Source organism: Opisthocomus hoazin, chromosome 4 (assembly GCF_030867145.1).
Source record: "Opisthocomus hoazin isolate bOpiHoa1 chromosome 4, bOpiHoa1.hap1, whole genome shotgun sequence".
In the NCBI taxonomy this organism is placed as follows: domain Eukaryota; kingdom Metazoa; phylum Chordata; class Aves; order Opisthocomiformes; family Opisthocomidae; genus Opisthocomus; species Opisthocomus hoazin.
In genome coordinates this window covers 40,851,538-40,871,097 of record NC_134417.1, presented here as the reverse complement: position 1 = coordinate 40,871,097, position 19,560 = coordinate 40,851,538, and the positions used below count along the sequence as shown (strand labels likewise).

The window sequence follows — 19,560 nt, the reverse complement described above, 5'->3', positions numbered from 1 at the left end:
TCTCTTACCTCCAGGGCCTGGGATTCCTGAGGGCCAGTCTTAGCAGAACGCAGGTTTGGGTGGACTTCCAGGCCACCCAATTCAGTCTCCTACTTGAGCAGGCCTTACTGCAAGGTTAGGAATGTTAAAAAAAAACAAACAAACAAAAAAAAACACCCACACACAACAAAAAGAAAATTTAAAATATTTCTAAACAAGAAAAAAGAGGAAAATTTTAAAATAAAAAATAGAAAATAAAAATAAAAAACCCCCAACACACACACCACCCTAAGACACCACCAAGTTACCCTTTCACTAACTTTACGACTCCTATCGTTCTGAAAGCGTCCAGTCCAAAGCCGTGAGAACCTAGGAATACATGCTTTAAAAACTTCCATTTTAACTGTGGTGAATGTAGTTTTTCCCCCTTAAGTGTTCTATAGAGAATTTTTGTTGTACGCAATTGATGCCAGAACTCAAGATTGTAATCCCCAGCCACACAGTCAACTCAGCCAGGAGTTTACTACTCACCAGCTTTAGCACACAGGAGATTAACTTCTGATTCCTCACATTCTTTTTGGTATCTTGCATATAGTAACCACAAAGTCCTCCTATAACCAAGTTCTCTACAAGTATAAGAAACCCGTAACACTTTCAAAACACTGGAGATGATAATGTTAAGGGCTGTACTCTTGCCAAGTGCTACGAGGTATCAGCTTTATCCTCCAGCACAAAAATTCCCAGCAAGAACCATTAAATTATTAAGCACTCATGGTGGAATGTTTTTACAAAAGAAGCAATTAATAAAACATTATCTTGAATGTATGTTTATAACAAAGGAAAAGGAAGGTCAGGAGATCCTCAGAAATGCCACGCCAGACATTTTTCCTGATTCTGTATGCTTGTAAAATCTAAGTGTGACTGAATTTGTGAAGTCACCTTCTGACAGCTGGCCTGCAGTAACTGAATCTCTGCAGACAGTGCTAATACCTAACTGTGTGGTGAGGATTTAAATTTATTCTTACTTTTCATAAATTCATGTAGGTATCTTGCTATCAGAGCAGGGTTTTCAAAAACCTGCAGAACAAAAAACATTAGTTGATCAAATGAAGTGTCCTACGTTTGTGTTGTGGACAATCAGACCATGTCCACCATATACGGTAAGCGGTAGAAACTGCTGGTAAGAGGTAGGTGAAGAACCTGCCATAAAGTGTCTGTAAAATTGCATTCTTCTAACCTAAATGGATGTATCCATACATGGTCAAAGGCACAGAAAGCAGTAACATCTGGAAAAGATCCAGAAAATCACTGTAAACTAGTGTCATTCATAGTTAACCATCCAACTGCATCCTATCATCTGATTTACAAGTATTCCCAAGGGATTCATGGAAAACATTTGTTCAAGTCTTGGAATTTAAAACTTTTAATAAAAGTCTCATCCAAACGGCCATTTTCCCATGCACTCCAGTCAACTGGGTCACAGGGGTCTCCTTGGCAGTTACTACACAGCATTCATGACACGATGCTTGTTAACTACTTCTAAGGGATTAAATAAGCCTTTACTATACTCCATTAAAGATAACCAAATAATGAGAAGATAAAACATATTTCATACACCATCATTTCTGAAGTTCTCTTTTAATTCATGTTACATCAAGTTACTTACTATTAACTGGTTTTTTTCTGTTTTCCATGAAATTAATACAAAGGACCTGCCTCATACAACAACTTCAAACTGCAATTGTTTTCAAGTCCAAACCACAGTTTGTATTTATCTATGCGAGACTCTTTTATACAATTCCTAATTAACGAGTTATTCCCACCACATAAGAGCAGGTGATTATTACCACCAAGATTTCAGGGTGCTCTGGTGGTCTGTCTCATCTCTACCCTACACAACCCTTGAGATCCTCAACTCAGAAAGGTTTATTCTGTTGAAGAGTGCAAGTCCCATGGATCCAAACAGCAGCTCCCACTGTTCATTCCTTGATTTAATATTTGACTGGAATCACCTCCACATCATACACATAGTTGGTAGCACACTCAATTTTCAAGGTTGTAGGGGAACACTCACTTAGACATCGACATTGAAATAAGACAGTTTCAGTTCCCTTTTCAAAATGCTACACTTACTGATTCTTCATTCATCACAACAAGTAAATGCAAACAAAGCAACGTTGCACTACCACCACCTTTAGCCAGCAAGGGACCGAGTTATCTCTGAAAGATGTCTTATTTTTTTGTTAGCTTGTAAGCAAATTCTTCCTATAATGTTTCCCAATTAAAAAAAAAAAAAAAAAATCTTCGGATCACAGGGAATCCATTACGTTATTTAAATTATAATTCAATGAACATAAACTGAATTGGTTTAGCTTCAGCTAAGCCCATGTGTAATCAACAGTAATGAAATCACACTAAGTCTTTCTTCCAGTAAAGTACTCACCCTTCTATTTAGTTTTCCAACATTCACTGATTATTTCTATAACCAGTATATTATATACGGTAGCTTAACTATTTGCACATCTTTTTCACCCTACTTAACATCTCTTCAAAATAGGTACATAAATTCAATCCATCTAATTCAAATAACGGTCTAATGTCCCTGCTAACAAGCTTTTAAGTCCATTTTGTCAGTTACTGTGGTTTGACACTAAACTGATAAAATAGCCTAACAGACATGGCCAAACCTTAGAAAAAATAAATATATTGAACAAACTCAGGATGTTTGAAAGCTTTCTTCCAAATTAAAAAAAAATGATATTCTGTAACGAATGCATTTTTAATTCATATTCAAGATTTTGACATTGAGCTAACTGACAAGCAATGCCATTTAACCTTCTTCATATGAGCATAACTAACTTCCTCCTGGCCCTCTGGTAATTGTTCAGCATTCTGAGATCGGATTAAAAACCCTTTACCCAAAACCTCAAACAAAAACAAACCAAAATCCCCAGAAAACAGTAAGGTCAGTAGATCACAGCACTGAAGCACAGTTATTTGCTTCCATTGAATAAAAAAAAGCATTCAGTTTTACAGCTTCTGTTTAGCACCTTGCATATCCTGCTAACTCAACACAAGGCTTAATCACTTTATGACAACTCTGTAATTGCACACTCACTTCAGCCACAGCTAAGATGGTCTGAGAATGTCATCTTTTGCAGCTGGAGGAACTCCGCTGGACAACAGCAGCAATGGTAAGCAGCCCCGATCCTCATCCGTATTAAGTTACATTATCACATGCTATCCTCACCAAAATCTTCAACAAGTGTCTGACTCTCATCAAGAGAGATGAGCAGAGCTCATGTATGCTTAATCAGCTGCACAGCTGTGGAGGTAGAAAATGCCCCATTGAAACAATGATTTCCTAAACTCCCCACAACACTATTTACTTATTTCTTAGTATCAAGGTGGTTGGTTGGGGTTTTTTTAATAACCTTTTTATAATACAAAAAGCATGCTCCTTTTCTTGAGAGAAAATGTAAGTGATCAGTTGCAAATTATTACACAAAACAAATGGATCAAGTTCAGTTTTGCAGTCTTTCACTAAACATTGCAGTTGTAGCGCGCACTTGCAGGAATACCTTCTTTGTCTATGTATAGTACTTAAAGTCAGCCAGGTTCACTTCAGTCCCAGATATGTTTCAGAGTAACAACTCATAATAAGGAGAGAAGGAAAAAACAACAAAAAAAAAAAGTACCACAAAGGATACAGGGATACAGGCTGCAGAAGACTGCTGAATACTTACACACATTAGGTCCTTGCACTTATGTTAAATCTTTCACTACAGTTTCTAAAAGCATGCCATAGAGGGTTTAGTGCAAACCTACGTATTTCTACAGATACACTCAATATTTTAACTGATAACAAAACATTCAATTTCTGAACAGGACTGCACCTGTATGAAGTTTCTAAACTACACATGGCACACCAAGTACTTCACTTCAGGGCTCCCACACTTGAACAGGCTACAAGTTAACCTGGAACTTCTGTGTAGCTACGGTGCACTGAAAGACACACTGAATATTTCTTTGTGGTTCACATCCTGGCTAAATTTATTTGAAATATAGGTGCTTATGTGACAACTGTATCCCCTTGCGTTACTAAGTTGCAAGTTACATTGTTCAAGCTGCAGTTTTTTCACCCAGACATACCTGTACAGTTTTTTTAATTCTGTGTGAAGGACCTGGATACTCTGGGGAATACAATTCTGTTAAGAATAATGAGTTGATTAACGTTGATTTTCCCAGTCCAGATTCACCTGGAAGAAAACAGAACAGTTTCAGTAAAACCAGGAGTATCACACTGAGTATCAATGTTTAGATCTACATTTCAAATCCTCTTGAAACATACCACCTGAAAACATGCAATACACTCTAAGGCTTTAAGAATCTCAATATACTCTAAGGTTTTAAGAATCTATCATCTTTTCCAATTTCAAGGAAAGCCTTGCAAATCCAGGTGTCACTGTTGGATTCTATAGACATCCATTTTTGTCATCATATTAAGTACTGAATGCATTTAGCACTTCTCCATCACTCCCATTACAACACACAAAGATGATACCACCCCACATTAAAGTTCATCAACAAGCTGTCTTCCTGGTATTACCTCCTATTATGACACTAAAGCAGACTAAGCCATTTCATTTATTTGAAATGTTATTTGAGGGTCTTATTGTCAGAGAGGGGGAGAAAAGGGAAAAAGAAAAAAAAACCTTAACAAAAAGGAGATTGAGATTATTTTGGTCTAACTCCTAAAGCCGCAAGAGCTAAAACAAAGTTCCAGAACTGTGTGGTTTGCGTGGGAACTTTGTTGTTGTTGGGGCAGGGATGGGGGATTGCATTTTGTTTGGTTGGTTTCTGGTAATTTGTTCATGAGCAACAATAAATCAGGGTTGCTAAAGAACCTGGAGACACTACTGCCGTGACATGACAATCCAAGCAAACTCAGTTACAATTCCCACAGCAAAAATTACGCCCCCAGTTACAGCTCTACATAGACAGGAGTAAGAATTTCAGATCAACTACTTATTACAGTATTTAAAAAGACAAGCCTTTTGCTTGGTTTTCTATTGTAAAGAAACTACTTCAACACAACAATTCACACTGGCATGAGAACTAAGGAAAAAGGTATACAGAAACAATGCCTTCTGTTTAAGTTTTTATATGCAGTGCTGATAGTACCTTGACCTAAACAGAAATGGTCACACAGAAATTTGCTCTTAAGCTAATGAATTTGGGTGCAAACTACTGGTGACATACTTTCACTGAGGCAGGAGAATGAGTTGCACTGCCCCCAGACTTCGAAAGGAAAAAACCTAACCCACTAACCCTCCCCATCCCCAAATAAATACTGGTTGACTTAAAGACAAAACTCAAGACAAGTTGTGACGCTTTCTGGGTTAATGCAAATAACCAAGAGTTACAAACCAGAAAGCAGTTATGAACCTCAGCAGACAAGACCTTGTCTCCGCTGTAATAGCCGGCTCGATTTCATACCCGAGCTAGCTTATACACACCAGCCATCTCGATTACAGTGGTGCAGCTCAAAGTCTGTGCCGCACCGAACAGAGCCGTCTAATCAGCTATCCTGTAAACGGATTAGCAGCTGATGAGATGCTGCACGCAGAGCTCCCGCAGGCTGGCCAGGCTGCTAACAGCGCTTGTTCTCCAAAGCCCACCCTGCCCAACACATGAGCTACCCCACGCTGCAGGCATGGTCTGGCTACAGCCGGGACGATGGGCTGCAGCAGCCAAGGAACAAGGAGATACGCGAGTCATAACCTCAAGATAGCAGTGCTGGGAACACTAACCCCAACACGACAGCTAAATGCGAGCCAGAAGGGACAGGCTTGCTGACAAGTATTTCATCACTACCACTGCAGATTTTGCCTTTTTCTGTGGTCACATTTCAGAATTAGGCAGCAAATACAACGCCTGAAAATGTCTGATTGTAAGGGATGCACATCTTCTTCTCCAAGCTTGCAACATCTTTAGGGCAGCGTCGGCTGCGGCCGACAGGCTTCCCTACCAAGTTTTCAACAGAAAGCAGCTTCTGAAAGGCACAGCTTTCCAACCTCACAGCTGCAGCCAGTTTGAAGCTTAACCTTCTTCATCTCACAACTCTGCTGTAGACACAAGTATCATTCTAGAGTCAAAGAGTTTTTTACCCACCCTACTGAACCCCTCAAGAGGAGGGCTCTGATTTTGCAATGTATAATTCGTATTCTTGCAGCGAACATTACTTTTTTAGTTGACCATAATCTTGCAGAAGGCTCTCTACTGCACTATTGAAGAAAGATTTGTGTATCAGATTCTATTTCAGTATGCAAAAAGGGTTGCCCCTTCTCCCTTCTACTGTCACTATTGCCGGTCTTAACATGCTACAGAATTGAAAGTGGAAAACACTCAAAACAACCACTTCTCCCGGAAATCACAGTGCTTCTCAAGTTGCCGCTGAAAATTCAACACATGGAAATAAGATTTGCAGCTTTGAAAGAATGCAATGGAAATGCAACAGCTCTCCTTAGATGGTTCCTGCAGCTGTGGCACTCCATTCCAAGCAGTCCCTGAACTGCTGAAGCACTACGCGCTGATAGATTTGAGGTTTGGTGCGTGTCATCCCCACTCCTCCCAGCCCCCACTGACAGTAGCAAGGATGAGAAGGCAGTTTTCAGCTGAAATTCGTGAAAAGACAAGTTTGCAAAGGATATTTGTGCACCGCCTTGTTCCCAAAGGTGTCCAGTCTCCCAGATACCCATACCCATGCTAACACTGATCAGCCACTGCAGGTTGTAACAGTGTAAACTCCTTAACTGCTACCAGTAATTGAGGTATTACATGCAAGCGTTTGCATCAATACACCAATCCTGGATGCAGCTGTACGGTAGACCACATAAAACTCAACACCTATGGTGGCAGTAAAAGGCTATAATATCAGATAAAACAATTACGCTGAAAGTGTAGGCAAAAACCGTAACTGGAACATTCAGTATTGTAGTACGGGGAATCATGCTGCTTCCACTGTAATCAAACAGTAATATCTCTGCTGACTAGAGGGGAAGCAGAATTAGAGAAACCACAAGTATTTCATCAATTCTAGCAGCCTTTTTGGACACATTAAAATATTCTGATCTTAGCTACAAATATGCTAAGGGGGGGAAAAAAACCCCCACCACCAAAACACCAAACAAAACCCTCTGTTCTTCCCATGTAGAACCTTGCTCAACCCAAATTCACTAGAAAAGATTCCTTACTGGAAAGGCTGGGAATACAGCTTCCAAGGATGCAATGGGCTACGAATACAACAAGCAAAACACAAGAGAACAGGGAAAACAAGTGGCATTTACTTTGTACCTTAACATGAAAAAAACAAACACCAAAAAAACAAAACAAACCTCACATATCCCAAATAAAACGCATCTTCGCACTCTCATTAAGCATTTCTGATGAGATTTTGCCCTTTCACCACTACATGAAGTGGCATAAGGATGCAGCATAATAGAACCATTTCAGCAGTAACAACCTCCTCTCACTCAATGTATCATGATGCAGTTAGATCTAGCTGTCTAATTTCAAGCGAGTGATTTTTAGAAATATGTCTTCCGTTCCCAGCATGAAATGTTTTGTTTCAAAAAGAAAAAAAAAAAAAAAAATATATACTTTGACTCTGCAGGGCAACCCCAAATCCAAGATTTTGATTATTTTTGGTATCCAGCTACTGCTTTTACCTTGCCCTCACTGTCCCACACAGTGGGACTCATCCCAGTGGGGCTTGTAGCTTATTAGAGACAAGCCAGCAACACCTAATGTCCCAGGGTAAATGAGCTTTCTATTATTCAGAAAATAATTATTTAGTATTTAGAGTTACTTGATACAATGTCAAACACAAGCCGCAGGTGCTTTACTGCTTTATCAGAATGAAGATATCCAACAATACATTTCTTCTCTGATGTGAGGGGGCAGAGATTTCTAGTGCATTTGATAGACCCAAAGAGTTCTTACAAAGCGATCAAATTCAACAGATGCTGTACTTCTCCACAACTCACATATATAGACTGTTTACATCAAAGCATATTTTATTTTTAGAAGGTAAGCCATTTTTCTCAAAAAATTTTTTCCATTTTATAAATTCTAATTATTGTGACAGTTTTTGCTTAGAATCTAATCCCATCAGTTTGATGCCGGTGACTCAAAGAGGGGTAAAAAGCTTGTCAGAAGACATAAAAAATAATGCATTTCATTTCTTTCATCCTTGTACAATTCACAGTTTATGTGCCCAACAGCACCTGCAGCTTTATGCAAATGTGCAATGGCTTTGATGGCACTAACACGTGGGGTTTTTTGTTTTTATACAGAAGGAAAGCTACAAGAATAAAGTGCCTGAACTACACCGAATGGTATGAAGAAACCATCCTCTTGCTGAGGGGGAACGATGCTCTGCCATGTCATTATAGATGACCACAAAAACAGACTACAAGATGCTTTTAATTTTAAGTCTGATTTTAGAAGCTTTCGTAAATGCTAGTTCCTGTCTTCAACACTCTACAAAATACAAACCAACATTTCAATAAACTTACAAGAAAATCCAAATGAACCTCATCAGGAGGAGGGGTGAGAGCAGCACCATGCCACACAGCTCTTCCCACATACCTACAGTTCCACACAGGACAGTGTCATGCAAAATCTTGCAAAAAGTTCAACCTCGTATTTTATACACATTTGTAAAAGAAAGGAAGCCAAAGCTCCACCGTTTCATAACTAATTTGGAGCATGAATTATGGAAGTAACAGCTGTTAGAGCCATAAAGCTGATCCGAGCAAAACAGAGTAACAGGGAAGTCTACCAATGATAAATTCACTTTTCCCTACCAGCAACTACATCAACAGCAACAAAATATCAGCATTCAGGATACAATAAGACAATTTAATCAATTTCTTAGAGCAAAATTTAGATTTTAAGCGCAATAACTGAAGACAGACTCTTGGCATATCATTCTTGTCACAGATGCCATTTCAATATTCAGAAAAGCTACTAAAAGCAGGAAAGAGAAGTACTTCCAAAGAATCTTGTTACAGATTCTAGATAGCATTTTTCAAGAAATATTGTTTCCCCTCAAAGCAGAAGCAGTTCTAGTTTTCTACAACAGATTAAAATGGCCATGAAAAAAATGGCTTAACTTCACAGGTGAGATTATGGCTGCTGGCAAACAAAATGGTCCCCTACCACCAACTCACCACTTGCACTAGAATTCATAATGCAGCACGGTGAGGCAAGAAGCGATCCAGCAAACCAGGGCATGAGGGGCTTGAGGATGGGATAATGATGGAAAGACGACACCAGACAGATGAGGTAAGTCAAATCTGCAGGCTTCCAAAGAGAGGGGAGGGTAAATGTAAAAACCCGCATTTAAAACTAGACCTCTTCTCTGCAACAAAACAACCACCAACAATTCACAAGTCAAAGAATTTGTGGCACTTCATGAAGAAAGTCACATTTGCTCAAATGATATATATAGGCTTTGCTCCTGATAAATAGTGTCTGCAAAGTAGCCTTTTAAAATAGGGTATGTTACTTTATTAAACATGAGGCAAAGGAAGCAAGTTTTCAGCATTTTTTAAAAAAATCTAGTCCAGGAAAACCAAGGAACCGAAATCACAAGTTTATCTTAATTTTTGGTTCTTCAACATGATTGCTAATGAAAAAAAACCATACCGCAGCATTGGTCCACTCATATCTAGTACGAACAACAGCTGAAATGTGACGAGCTGGCCTTCAGCGCCCAAGCGTGCATGAAATCACAAGCACACAATTCGCAGCCGCAGCCCCTGCTTCCCAAAGCTTACCTTGCTTTGTTTTCTATATCAGTTAAAAGAAAACTCCCATGTCTGATCAAGCTGTAGTCATAGCGCAATGCAGTTTCAGAGATATTACAAGCCACAAGAAGTTGTCAAAACTGACCTACATGGAAAATCTGAATGCAGAAGCTATCTGTGAAACAACTGGGTTAAGGGATTCAACTGGAAGTGACAGAAGCTGCAGAGCTCCAGGACAACAAACCGTCTGTGGTTAAACCTCATAGCCAGCATACATCTTGAATTTTTGCAGGCTTTGACAAAGCCAAAATAAAGAGCCTTCACAAGAGCAGAAAAAAACAACATTGCTTCAAAATGAAAGCAAGAGGAACAAAAACAGTTGTGAAAGATTCTAAAGAAGGATGCTCTCTTTAAGGCTAAGAAAGCATACATGTAAGACCACCTCTGTTTGGTGTAGCAGAATTATCCATCTAGAGAAAGCTGCAGAGCTGGACTTGCTCTCTAGAGATATACACAGCGACAAATGTAATATATTAAATTCTCCAATTATATGAATATAGTAAAAAAGAGAAAGAAAGATTGTAGGAACATGAAATTTTTCATCTATACTTTACTATTGACAACTAATAGTACAGCGTTTCTAGTACATAATTTCTAACATTTGCCGACTCAAGAATGGAAGGTACATTAATGAAAAGATCGTAGATTAATTAGTCACAGTAGGATCTTTCATTACTTGGGCAGAAATAAAACCCACACAGCTATCTACATGCTGATGAGAAAATCACAAGAGTGACTGGGTTTACTTCATCTTTAGACTAAGATACTTGGTACAGAAACAGGGTCAACACCTTAAAGACAGTACAGCTTGCATTACTTGCATTCTGCTTAAGAACCAGCAGTTTTACAGATCAACTCGAGCAAAAGGAGAGAAATGTGAAGCACATTAGGCAGGATGCTACTGGGAAGGAAAAAAAAAAAAAAAAAATCACTCAACTGATACATCTAAGGCATGAATATCACTGAAAGTTTCAAAAGTGCAAAAAAGACAATTATTTTTATTTACATGGAAACTAATGAGTTTCTACATAACTACAAAGAGCACCTAGACTGACCTACTCAACACTGCCTCACCTATTCCCTTGAAAATTTACACATGAACACAATAAAACCTACTGGAAGTAAGTGCTGAGCGCTCTCAAAATATCTCAGGTGGGACATTCTGCTATTAAGCTAGTCCACAAAAAAAGAAAAAAAAAAAATCTGTCGGAGGACTGAAGTTTGATGATTTCTAGTGCTAGTCAAAATTTCTTTCAACATCTTATACTTTGTCTCTTGATGCCTTCCCTCCCTAATGTCTTTGGAAGCATTTGTTATTGCAGGTAGTACAAAGGAAACTGTTAGAATAAGACACTTAGCTGGCACAAGTGGCAAGAGAAAGTTACAGAAAGCTTGGCAGAATTCTGCAAATTTACCCCAGTGATGATATTTTGGAGCAATAAGGAATGAAAAGTTAGGGCCACACCATTTGCAAGTTAGGGTAATTCTGCTTTTCAATATTTGGTCTAGTGTTAGTCAACAACGGAGCAAAAGGATCAGAGATGTGCTCTGCTGGATGCACTGTGGCCACTTCTAAGCAACCTTGGCAAAATACACAACTTTGATGCCTCAGTTACCCGGGGCGGTTACATGCTTTTGTTTCCATAAGACAGCTTCCACTGTAGTTATAAAAACTGGTATTTTCTCTCTAACAAAGGCTGAGGTAGGTTGGAATAAGCTTGTGCTGTGAAGACTACACCCTTTTTTAAATGGTAAGAAGAACTGTTTTGCTTAAGTGCTAAGCCATTGCTTCCAAATTTGTGTCACCACTCTCCTTTAATAATTACATAGAGGAAAACTGAGCCGCTTTTGTAGCCAACACCAGAAGCATATGTTTACAAAGCTGGAAGGAAAATGGATAGGTCTGATGATAAGGTGATATCTTAAGACCTGTTTAGTGAGCTGGCTATGTTTTGCAGCGGATGAGCATGAAGGACACACGCGGGAGGTGGACCAGGACTCCTCCTGAAATTCCTGCCAGCTAGGGAGGACACAGCCCAGAGCCAAGGACGCAGAACTGTGTTAAGTCACAGGCTTGTCCTTTACAGGCGGTGAGAATGATATACAGTGAGTTTAGGAAAAAAGACATACAAAACATAACTCTTCAAATATTTTCTTACATAAATTCTTAAATCATTCAGTCAAATGCAATGTAAAAAAAATATTACTGACTTGGTAAGTTAGTGAAAATCTGACATCCTCTTTTCTCAATGTCAGCTGAGGGGTCAGCTATTGGTTTCTGCTATGTCTGGCACTGATGTAGCAGCAAAGTGGTGAATAAATACTTGCCAATAGTCAAGTTTTCTCAATATTAGCAACTTTGTATACACTCCACATTTTTGTCAGCAGTGTATGCCTCCAAGACCTAAAAAAATAAAGAAATCTTGCAATTTCTCCTCCACTACAGTGTAACAATATCCTTTTAAATTACCCTTTTTAATACAAAATATCATAAAAATCTCACCTCATCTCCTATTGCAGTATTTATGCTACTCTAAGGCTGAGTTTCACAGCAGATTTTAAAGTTACTTGCTTTTGTAGGGCTAGGAGTACATAAAATATTCCAGAAATTTCTACATTCCATAAGTCAGAATATGAGAATTCCACCTTTGCAGTACTATGGTTTTTCATTTTATCTCAACCTTGAAATCTGAATTGAAAAAGTCTCACGTTGCTCTCCCACAGCAAACAGATTCCCACTCCTCATGTGCCATCTTTAAGAACTTCCTTGAGTAGTTGTCAGATTCCTATTCAAATTTGCTGTTGAAAGTGTTATATCACATACTTGTTCATGCTGAAATAATAATTCTACTAATGAGACTTTACAAAAAAAAATTAAGAAAAGCTTCAGAGATGCATGGAAGTCAAAAGAGGATACATCCAATTAACATGTAGCTAGTTATTGACAATTTAACATATGTGAAAGCTCCCCATTTAATACAAACTTGAAGAGTCATTTGAAATACATACAAATAAGATTTCCACACCCCAAAAATACTTCATTTGAAACAAACATCCTAAACAACTGATTTAAAGACAAGACTGTATGTATGCTAAATGATGTGTCATTTATGAAACTAAGTTGTTCTTTTTAAGATGAGGAACAAAGACTTGCCTTCATCCTACACCACACTGAGCAGCTGCAACAACCAGTCCTTCAAAAAAAAGTGTCAACTCAAAAGCTTGTTGCCAAAGTGTAGTTATGTATCTTATTAACATCAGCTGATCTGACGCATGACTTCAGCTGAGCAGTGCTACAGGTTGTGCTCTTTCCCCGAGCTCTCAAAAACAGACACATACAGAAACCACAAAATACAATTTTTAAACATCTACCTAGGAATATTTTCCAATCGCATCCTACAAGACTGATTTGTGCATAGCTTCACTTAGCATTTTTAGTTGAAGATATCCATAGGACAAGCTGCTCTTCCAACTATAGAACTCTTAAAATGTCTCATGGAAAAATCTCAGACATAAACATAGAACCTTCATTACAACCACCACACGTAGTTGGTAATTACGACGCTGAAGATTTTTAGCCAAGAGCAAGCATTATTTCAATGCAACCGAGGCTCATTTTGAGAAGTTTTTGAAATTAATGCCTAACCACTGTTACATCAACCAGTAGTGCCACCAAAAAAAATGAAATCCCAGCCTCCATGCCACCCCTTCTTTGTGCTGACAGAAGACTTTTCTTTTGCCATGCTGGAAACAGACTGAAGACTAACCTTCCTTGCAGCTCCCAGAAAACTTTCCAGCTGGATTGACATGCTAATCCAATTTGGGCCAAGCACTATTAGTTCTTTCAGCAGCAGCACAGACTTAGGCCAGGTCAAAATCTGAATTTCAGCCTAGAGGAACAGCTGCTGTGGTTGGATCACATTTTTTCCTAATTAAACCAGAACAACACTTCATAAATGCCACTGAGGCCAGTAAGCCTCTTTGAGTAGTTAAAAATGATGGAGAATCATTTCCGTACTCTTATTTACGCAACTGACACCCTCTACATCAACCAAACTTTTGCATCCAAGCATCTTCAAGAGGTTGCCCCCTATGTTAAGAAACAGTGTGAAAAGGGAATTCTAGAATCTGTAAAAAAAAAAGAAAAAGGATCAGTAAAAAAAGCTCTACAGAAAAACTAGTAAAAAAAAAGGCTGATCACATATGGAATGCACAGTTTAATTCCCCCCCCCTTCAGTTTGCTATGTTTTTCATTAAGCAAGAAAACTCTTCAAGTTTGGTGGGGTTGTTTTTATTTTTTGGCAACAAAAAGCATTCAAGTCTCATTTTCCTATAAGTCACTGTAATCTAGTTTGGGAAAAGAAGCTGACAAGCGCACAATACTGAAATTAAAATACTCATTTAAATTTTACAGTTTTTAAAGACATGCAATTACTGAAAAGCTAGAAAAAAAAATGAGAAAAAAATACAAAACTTGAAATAAACAGTCTCATGCCAACTCCAGTGCCACATTAAAAAACTGGTTTTCTGTATAGTGTTTTATCCATTAACATCTGTGAAATTAATAGGCCTTGCCAGATTCCATTGGGAAACCTCTCAAAGGAACCAGCGATCTTGGAGACAGCAGCTCTACTTATTTTCCAATGGTATTTTCATGCTGGTAAAGTTACAGATCTACCAACATTAAAATGGTTGAAGAAGGACTAGAAAAAGACAGTTTGCCACATCAGATTGGTCAGTGGAAGAAAAGCCATGTCAAAGAAATCCACTGGTATCAATATGAAAAAAAAAGAAGCCAGATGAGGTAAAGAACTGCAAGACAGAGTCATGGCTAAGGCAGCAACTGCCAAGGAATCTGCAGTGATTCTAATATTTTTGAAAAGGAAGACGCAAGTCTGGATTCTTCCTAGCTGTTTCCAAATGCTATGGCTAAAATAGTACAATATCCTTGTCAAGGGAGGGGTGGGGGCAGAAATGAACTTTTACAGTTTCAATAACATCAGTTATTGTTCAAATTTACTGTGATAAAAAAAACAGGGCAAGTTTTTGTACCTGAATATCCACAGTGTTATTGGGAATGCGATTCTCAATAGCAAAGGCAAGACAACAGCCAAGTCAAGATCACAAAAATAAAGGTCTAAATGAAGCAGCCTGAAAGACAGGGAATGAAAAGGATGAAGTCAGCAGATTCAGTAGTTCTGCTGCACCATGAGGTGTCTCAAACATCAGGACTCATCAAAACGTAAACCAGTATGCAAGCACACACCAGAATCAACAGATAACCTAAGGTTGGGATGAGGGGAACTGGGATAAGAGAAAGTTGGAAAGTCTTCAACAAGCATGAGGAAGTTTCAATAAAATTGAAAAATGAACTGCTGGCTGTATCTGAAAATAACAGCTATACGCAGACAGCCCTAATCTACGCTACTTCCGAACAACGCTTCTCAACAGCGAAGCACTTAAGCCACACAGACTAGTCAGAGAGAAAGCAAGGACAAGAGTCCTAAATCCAAGTATCATACCAGGACAGCAGTACTAGTCACCCCAGCATCCAGTTATGGTGGAATGAAATAGTCCTGCAGAAAAATCAGAAAACTGTGGAAAATGGTTTCAGGCAAGATTCAGGCTTCAGCAAAAAACCTCTGTTGCACTGAGCTGTGTTGCAGTGTACATCAACACCCTCTGCTCTCCCAAGAATATTCCTTCCAGAAATAAACATCCAAAAACACAACAAACTTCCTCTTTACAGTATGTGTTTCAGGTTAACTACTTTTTACAGTTTGATCTAAACTCACCCATACTGTAAAATAAAGATCAAGGTTGTCACTACCACTCCTCTGAAACATCATCTTTCCTTCCAAATTTCCATAACAGGTTGTGGGTGGTTTTTTTTCCTCCCCTTCCCACTCCTATCTCATAATGCTTCTTTTGCATTATAGGCCTAAATTACTCCAGAGACAATTCAGGTATTGAAATGACCAACAGACTTCTTAATTGGACATAACTTGCTACTTTGAACATCAGAGTTATGTTTCACAACATCCTCCACTCCCTCAACTGGAGATGCAGCACTGCAACCTCTATCAGGATGCTGTACTTTTTCTTTCAACTATACAGGTAAGTTCACAAATAAAATTTAAAAAAATTCCTTCCCTACTAGCTAACTTGCTAATTACTGGAAAAGGAGCATACTCATGCCTCTAGTCTCCTGCAAAACGAATACGAGATGCATACTCTTGTCTCTTTTCACACTTAAGGGCTTCCCCTCTCCCCATCATGACCATGAGTTGTGTCTCTTCTGCTGCTTAAAACAATCTTGAAAGACTAGACATAGGGTTAGCAAATTTCTGGGTCAAAATTTTTCTTAAAGCATGCCTAGCTATGATTCTGAAAGGAGTCATTTAAAGCATACTCAATAAAGACGTAAGTTGAAACACTTCTTTAAAAATAACGTATTTCAACCAGCCACTCCTGAAGTCCTTGTACCAGGCCTACTGAAGATATTTGAGCAAGAAGTATACGCTGACGTTGGGTTTATTTTTTGGGTGTGGGCTATTTTTTAATTTGAAAGGCTTCCTTGCAATGATTACAAGGGCTAGTTACCATGAGTGAGGGAGACCAGATAAAGCAACCTGGACAGCTTCTTCCAGTCCCAAATTATAGATTCTTTTTTAAAAATTATTATTTATTTATATATTAAAAGCCCATAAAGAACTACATTAAGATCTTTAAAGTGATCAGACAACAGTAATGTCTGCAGCACAGGAAGAAATATAAAAGTCATTTTCAGCTATAGTGCCTCTGATAGCAGACACAAGATACTCAAGATTAAATTTGTTATCTTAAATCAGGACAGATTTGCTCAAAGCTACATTGATTTCACAACACGTGTACAGAAGCACAAAAAAAATTTGTTCATATCTTTATTACCAACCAGATTTTAAAGAGATTTCACTGCTTTCCTTTTGCTTTTAGGATCAATTTCCTGATCTTAAAGATCATTACAACTATTGTCCTTTATTCAGCAAACATCTGGAAGCCCCTCAAGTCTACTACAGACGTACCACACCTACACTCCTGTGTGCTTCTACATGCTTAACTGACCATCTTCAAACGTCACAAATGTGAACAGAGGGGGGTGAAAAAAAAAAAAAAAATCATTAAAAACCCACCATCCATCAAAGAGGAAACAGAACTATCTGCTGATTTCCTCACTAGGAAAGCAAACACAGCAAGCCCACAGCAGATCCTCAAGTGCTACCTGTCTATGCGAAACACCTCGACATCTATAGAAATCAGATGAACAAGTGTGAAGCTTTTACCATGGGCAAGTTTGCAACAGTTGACAGAGCAATCTATTGGTAAAAAGCATTCAGAACTACTCTGGCTAATTCAATTTCACTTGAAACACTGAAGTTACAGCTTACAGTCTATATGTTAAATACATCACGTGCTTTTCCGGATTCTCAGTTTCTACACAGAAAAAAACCCAGACTTCTAAAACTTGCTACCAGGCACCTTGCTTCTTTTTCTCTTTTTAAAGGTATCAGCATCACTTCACAGAAAATATGAACTACCCGCTACACACAAGAAAAGCCAAACATTGCAAAATTTGCATAAGAAGTCGTATTACAGGAACTAAGAAAGACTTGACTACCCCTAAGGCCATGCTTACACTTCTACCTGAACAACAGCTATGCTCAGAAAAATTATCTTCATTTGTAAATAGTTAATATGGGCTTAATTGCCAGTATGTACTTTCAAAAATGTTTGAAAGTTTTATGTATTATTATTGCACTTGTTGTTCCATAACTGGCAGAACCAAGTTTGGTTTTCTGGACACCAGTGGCCATCACTTCCTACCATGCAGCTAGCGAAGGTTCCTCTTTCAGCCCTCCTGCCTCTGTCTTCTTGAAAAGTGTCCTCAGCATAAGCCTCAAGGCAGATGGACTGAATGCTAATTAGCAAATTGACCCTATCAGACGTAATCCTAGACAGAACCTTCTGATTCAGTATTTTTTCTGTAAGAAACTGAGTTCACATGCTGCCAGACTGCCCCATGGTGTGAATGAAAGCCCAGTAAATGTGAACAAGCTGGGAAATCCACTTCAAAAACTGAATAAAGATCAGAGCTAAAACTCCCTTGCAGATGCAACCATCTAGAACACTTTTTCACCAGACCAGAAACACAAGTGAGACTTGCTAGCCAGTAACACTTGTGCTAACACCAACTGCAGCATAGAAAAAGCTTATTTATACCATCCCATAGGGAAAGTCAAACAATCCAATAAAAACTTTGCAAAAACAGTATTTATATAATTACACAACATTTCTAGTCTTCAGCATCTTTTGAAATTCTTCAAGAGGTCCCACTGTCATCTAGTGAGAAGTGGTGGAGTAAAAGGGAACTGACAACAAGCGGCGTGATCACTTAGTGTTCCACCTATAAGGAAGAACAACTAGTGTTCTGGTGCTAGACAAAAGGTACGGGGGAAAAAACAGCCCTGATACTTCACACAGGCATCTGCAATCCCAAATTAGTCTATAAAACCATTAATGTTAAAATCTGAATGCAGAATACTTTGCCAGCCTCAAGGGGCTCTTTCGCATGATCACTGCCGGCCTTAGTTATCCGACAGCTTTTTCCTACATAAACTAACTATAGGGGTATAATTTATATTCATTCAAGAAAGGAAGTAAACCTCCCTTCTCCTCTTTTCTTCAAAACTTAAGGGTCTGTCTTCCCACACCCAGCGATGGGAGTGAGGAAGCAAGCTTTTACTCAACCAAGAGAGGAACACACCCAAAACTGTTTTTTCCTTATATTGTATTTCATATACATCTGTATTAATGCTTTTGGACTCCACCTTCCTTAATCAGAGCCTTGCTGTTGGTCTGTTCACTCCTTTCCCCTTCAAGTGCAGAAGCACTGTTTCCTCTACAGCAGAGCAGCACTTTCTAGCCCTCATACCCTCAGACCACCTGAAGCATCCCCTGTTAAGAGCCACTTTCGCCAACCCCACCAAAACACGGTGGTGGTTTGCCAACCACAGCAGCAGGATTCATGCAGAACACCAGAGATGCTCCCCCTTCCAGAGCCAAAGCTGAAAATTATAATAATGCTGGTGCCTTGGAAATGGAATATAATTACTGGGAGCAAACAGTTGACTATTATCAAAGAGGGACTACAGATTAGCTCTCTTTAACCTTCTGTTCAGGAATCCCACCCAAGAAAACAAACCTGAAATAGCCTATGTAAAACCATACAATTTTTGCAACCATGCTCCTACTCTTAGAGATTTCATAACCCACTGAATACATTTTATTTACAATTCTAACATTAGCCCATTGACACAAACAGCAACAAGCTGCAGAATACGGTTAGGCTATTTTGAGCAGTATTTTGGCAAGTATATATGAATGCCTTACAAGAAAATCAATTTAGCACCTTTGGGTCATAGGGGAGGAACCTTAATGCAATCTCTGTCCTCACAGTTCTGAAAACGAGGGATGGCACAGTATGTAGCAAACATACTCCTACTGGAATGTGTTATTACACACCAGATCTCATAAGACTTCATAAAAAACAACATATTTGGGAACCCTTTTGCATAGAAGCTTTAGATAAAACTAAACAAATCAGTATTACTGAAAAACAAAACAAAAAAACCCCACACCACTTTTTCACTCACTTCCTTCTGAAAGC

General features: G+C 38.7%; 1 protein-coding gene across 3 annotated transcripts in view; it reads right to left on the bottom strand.

Moving 5' to 3' along the window:
- SEPTIN7 (septin 7) overlaps window positions 1–19,560 on the bottom strand; it is a 65,460-nt gene that overhangs the window by 24,675 nt on the left and 21,225 nt on the right. The window contains exons 1-3 of one of the 3 annotated variants that reach the window (XM_075418672.1): window positions 14,907–14,914; window positions 9,216–9,348; window positions 4,132–4,238 (exon numbers count right to left, since the gene is read on the bottom strand). In XM_075418672.1, coding sequence (XP_075274787.1) covers window positions 4,132–4,238; window positions 9,216–9,279 — 171 coding nt within the window. In that variant the 5' untranslated portion in view covers window positions 9,280–9,348; window positions 14,907–14,914. Of the gene's footprint in view, window positions 1–4,131; window positions 4,239–9,215; window positions 9,349–14,906; window positions 14,915–19,560 lie in introns of those variants that run through there. The other 2 variants (XM_075418673.1, XM_075418674.1) reach the window with 2 other exon arrangements.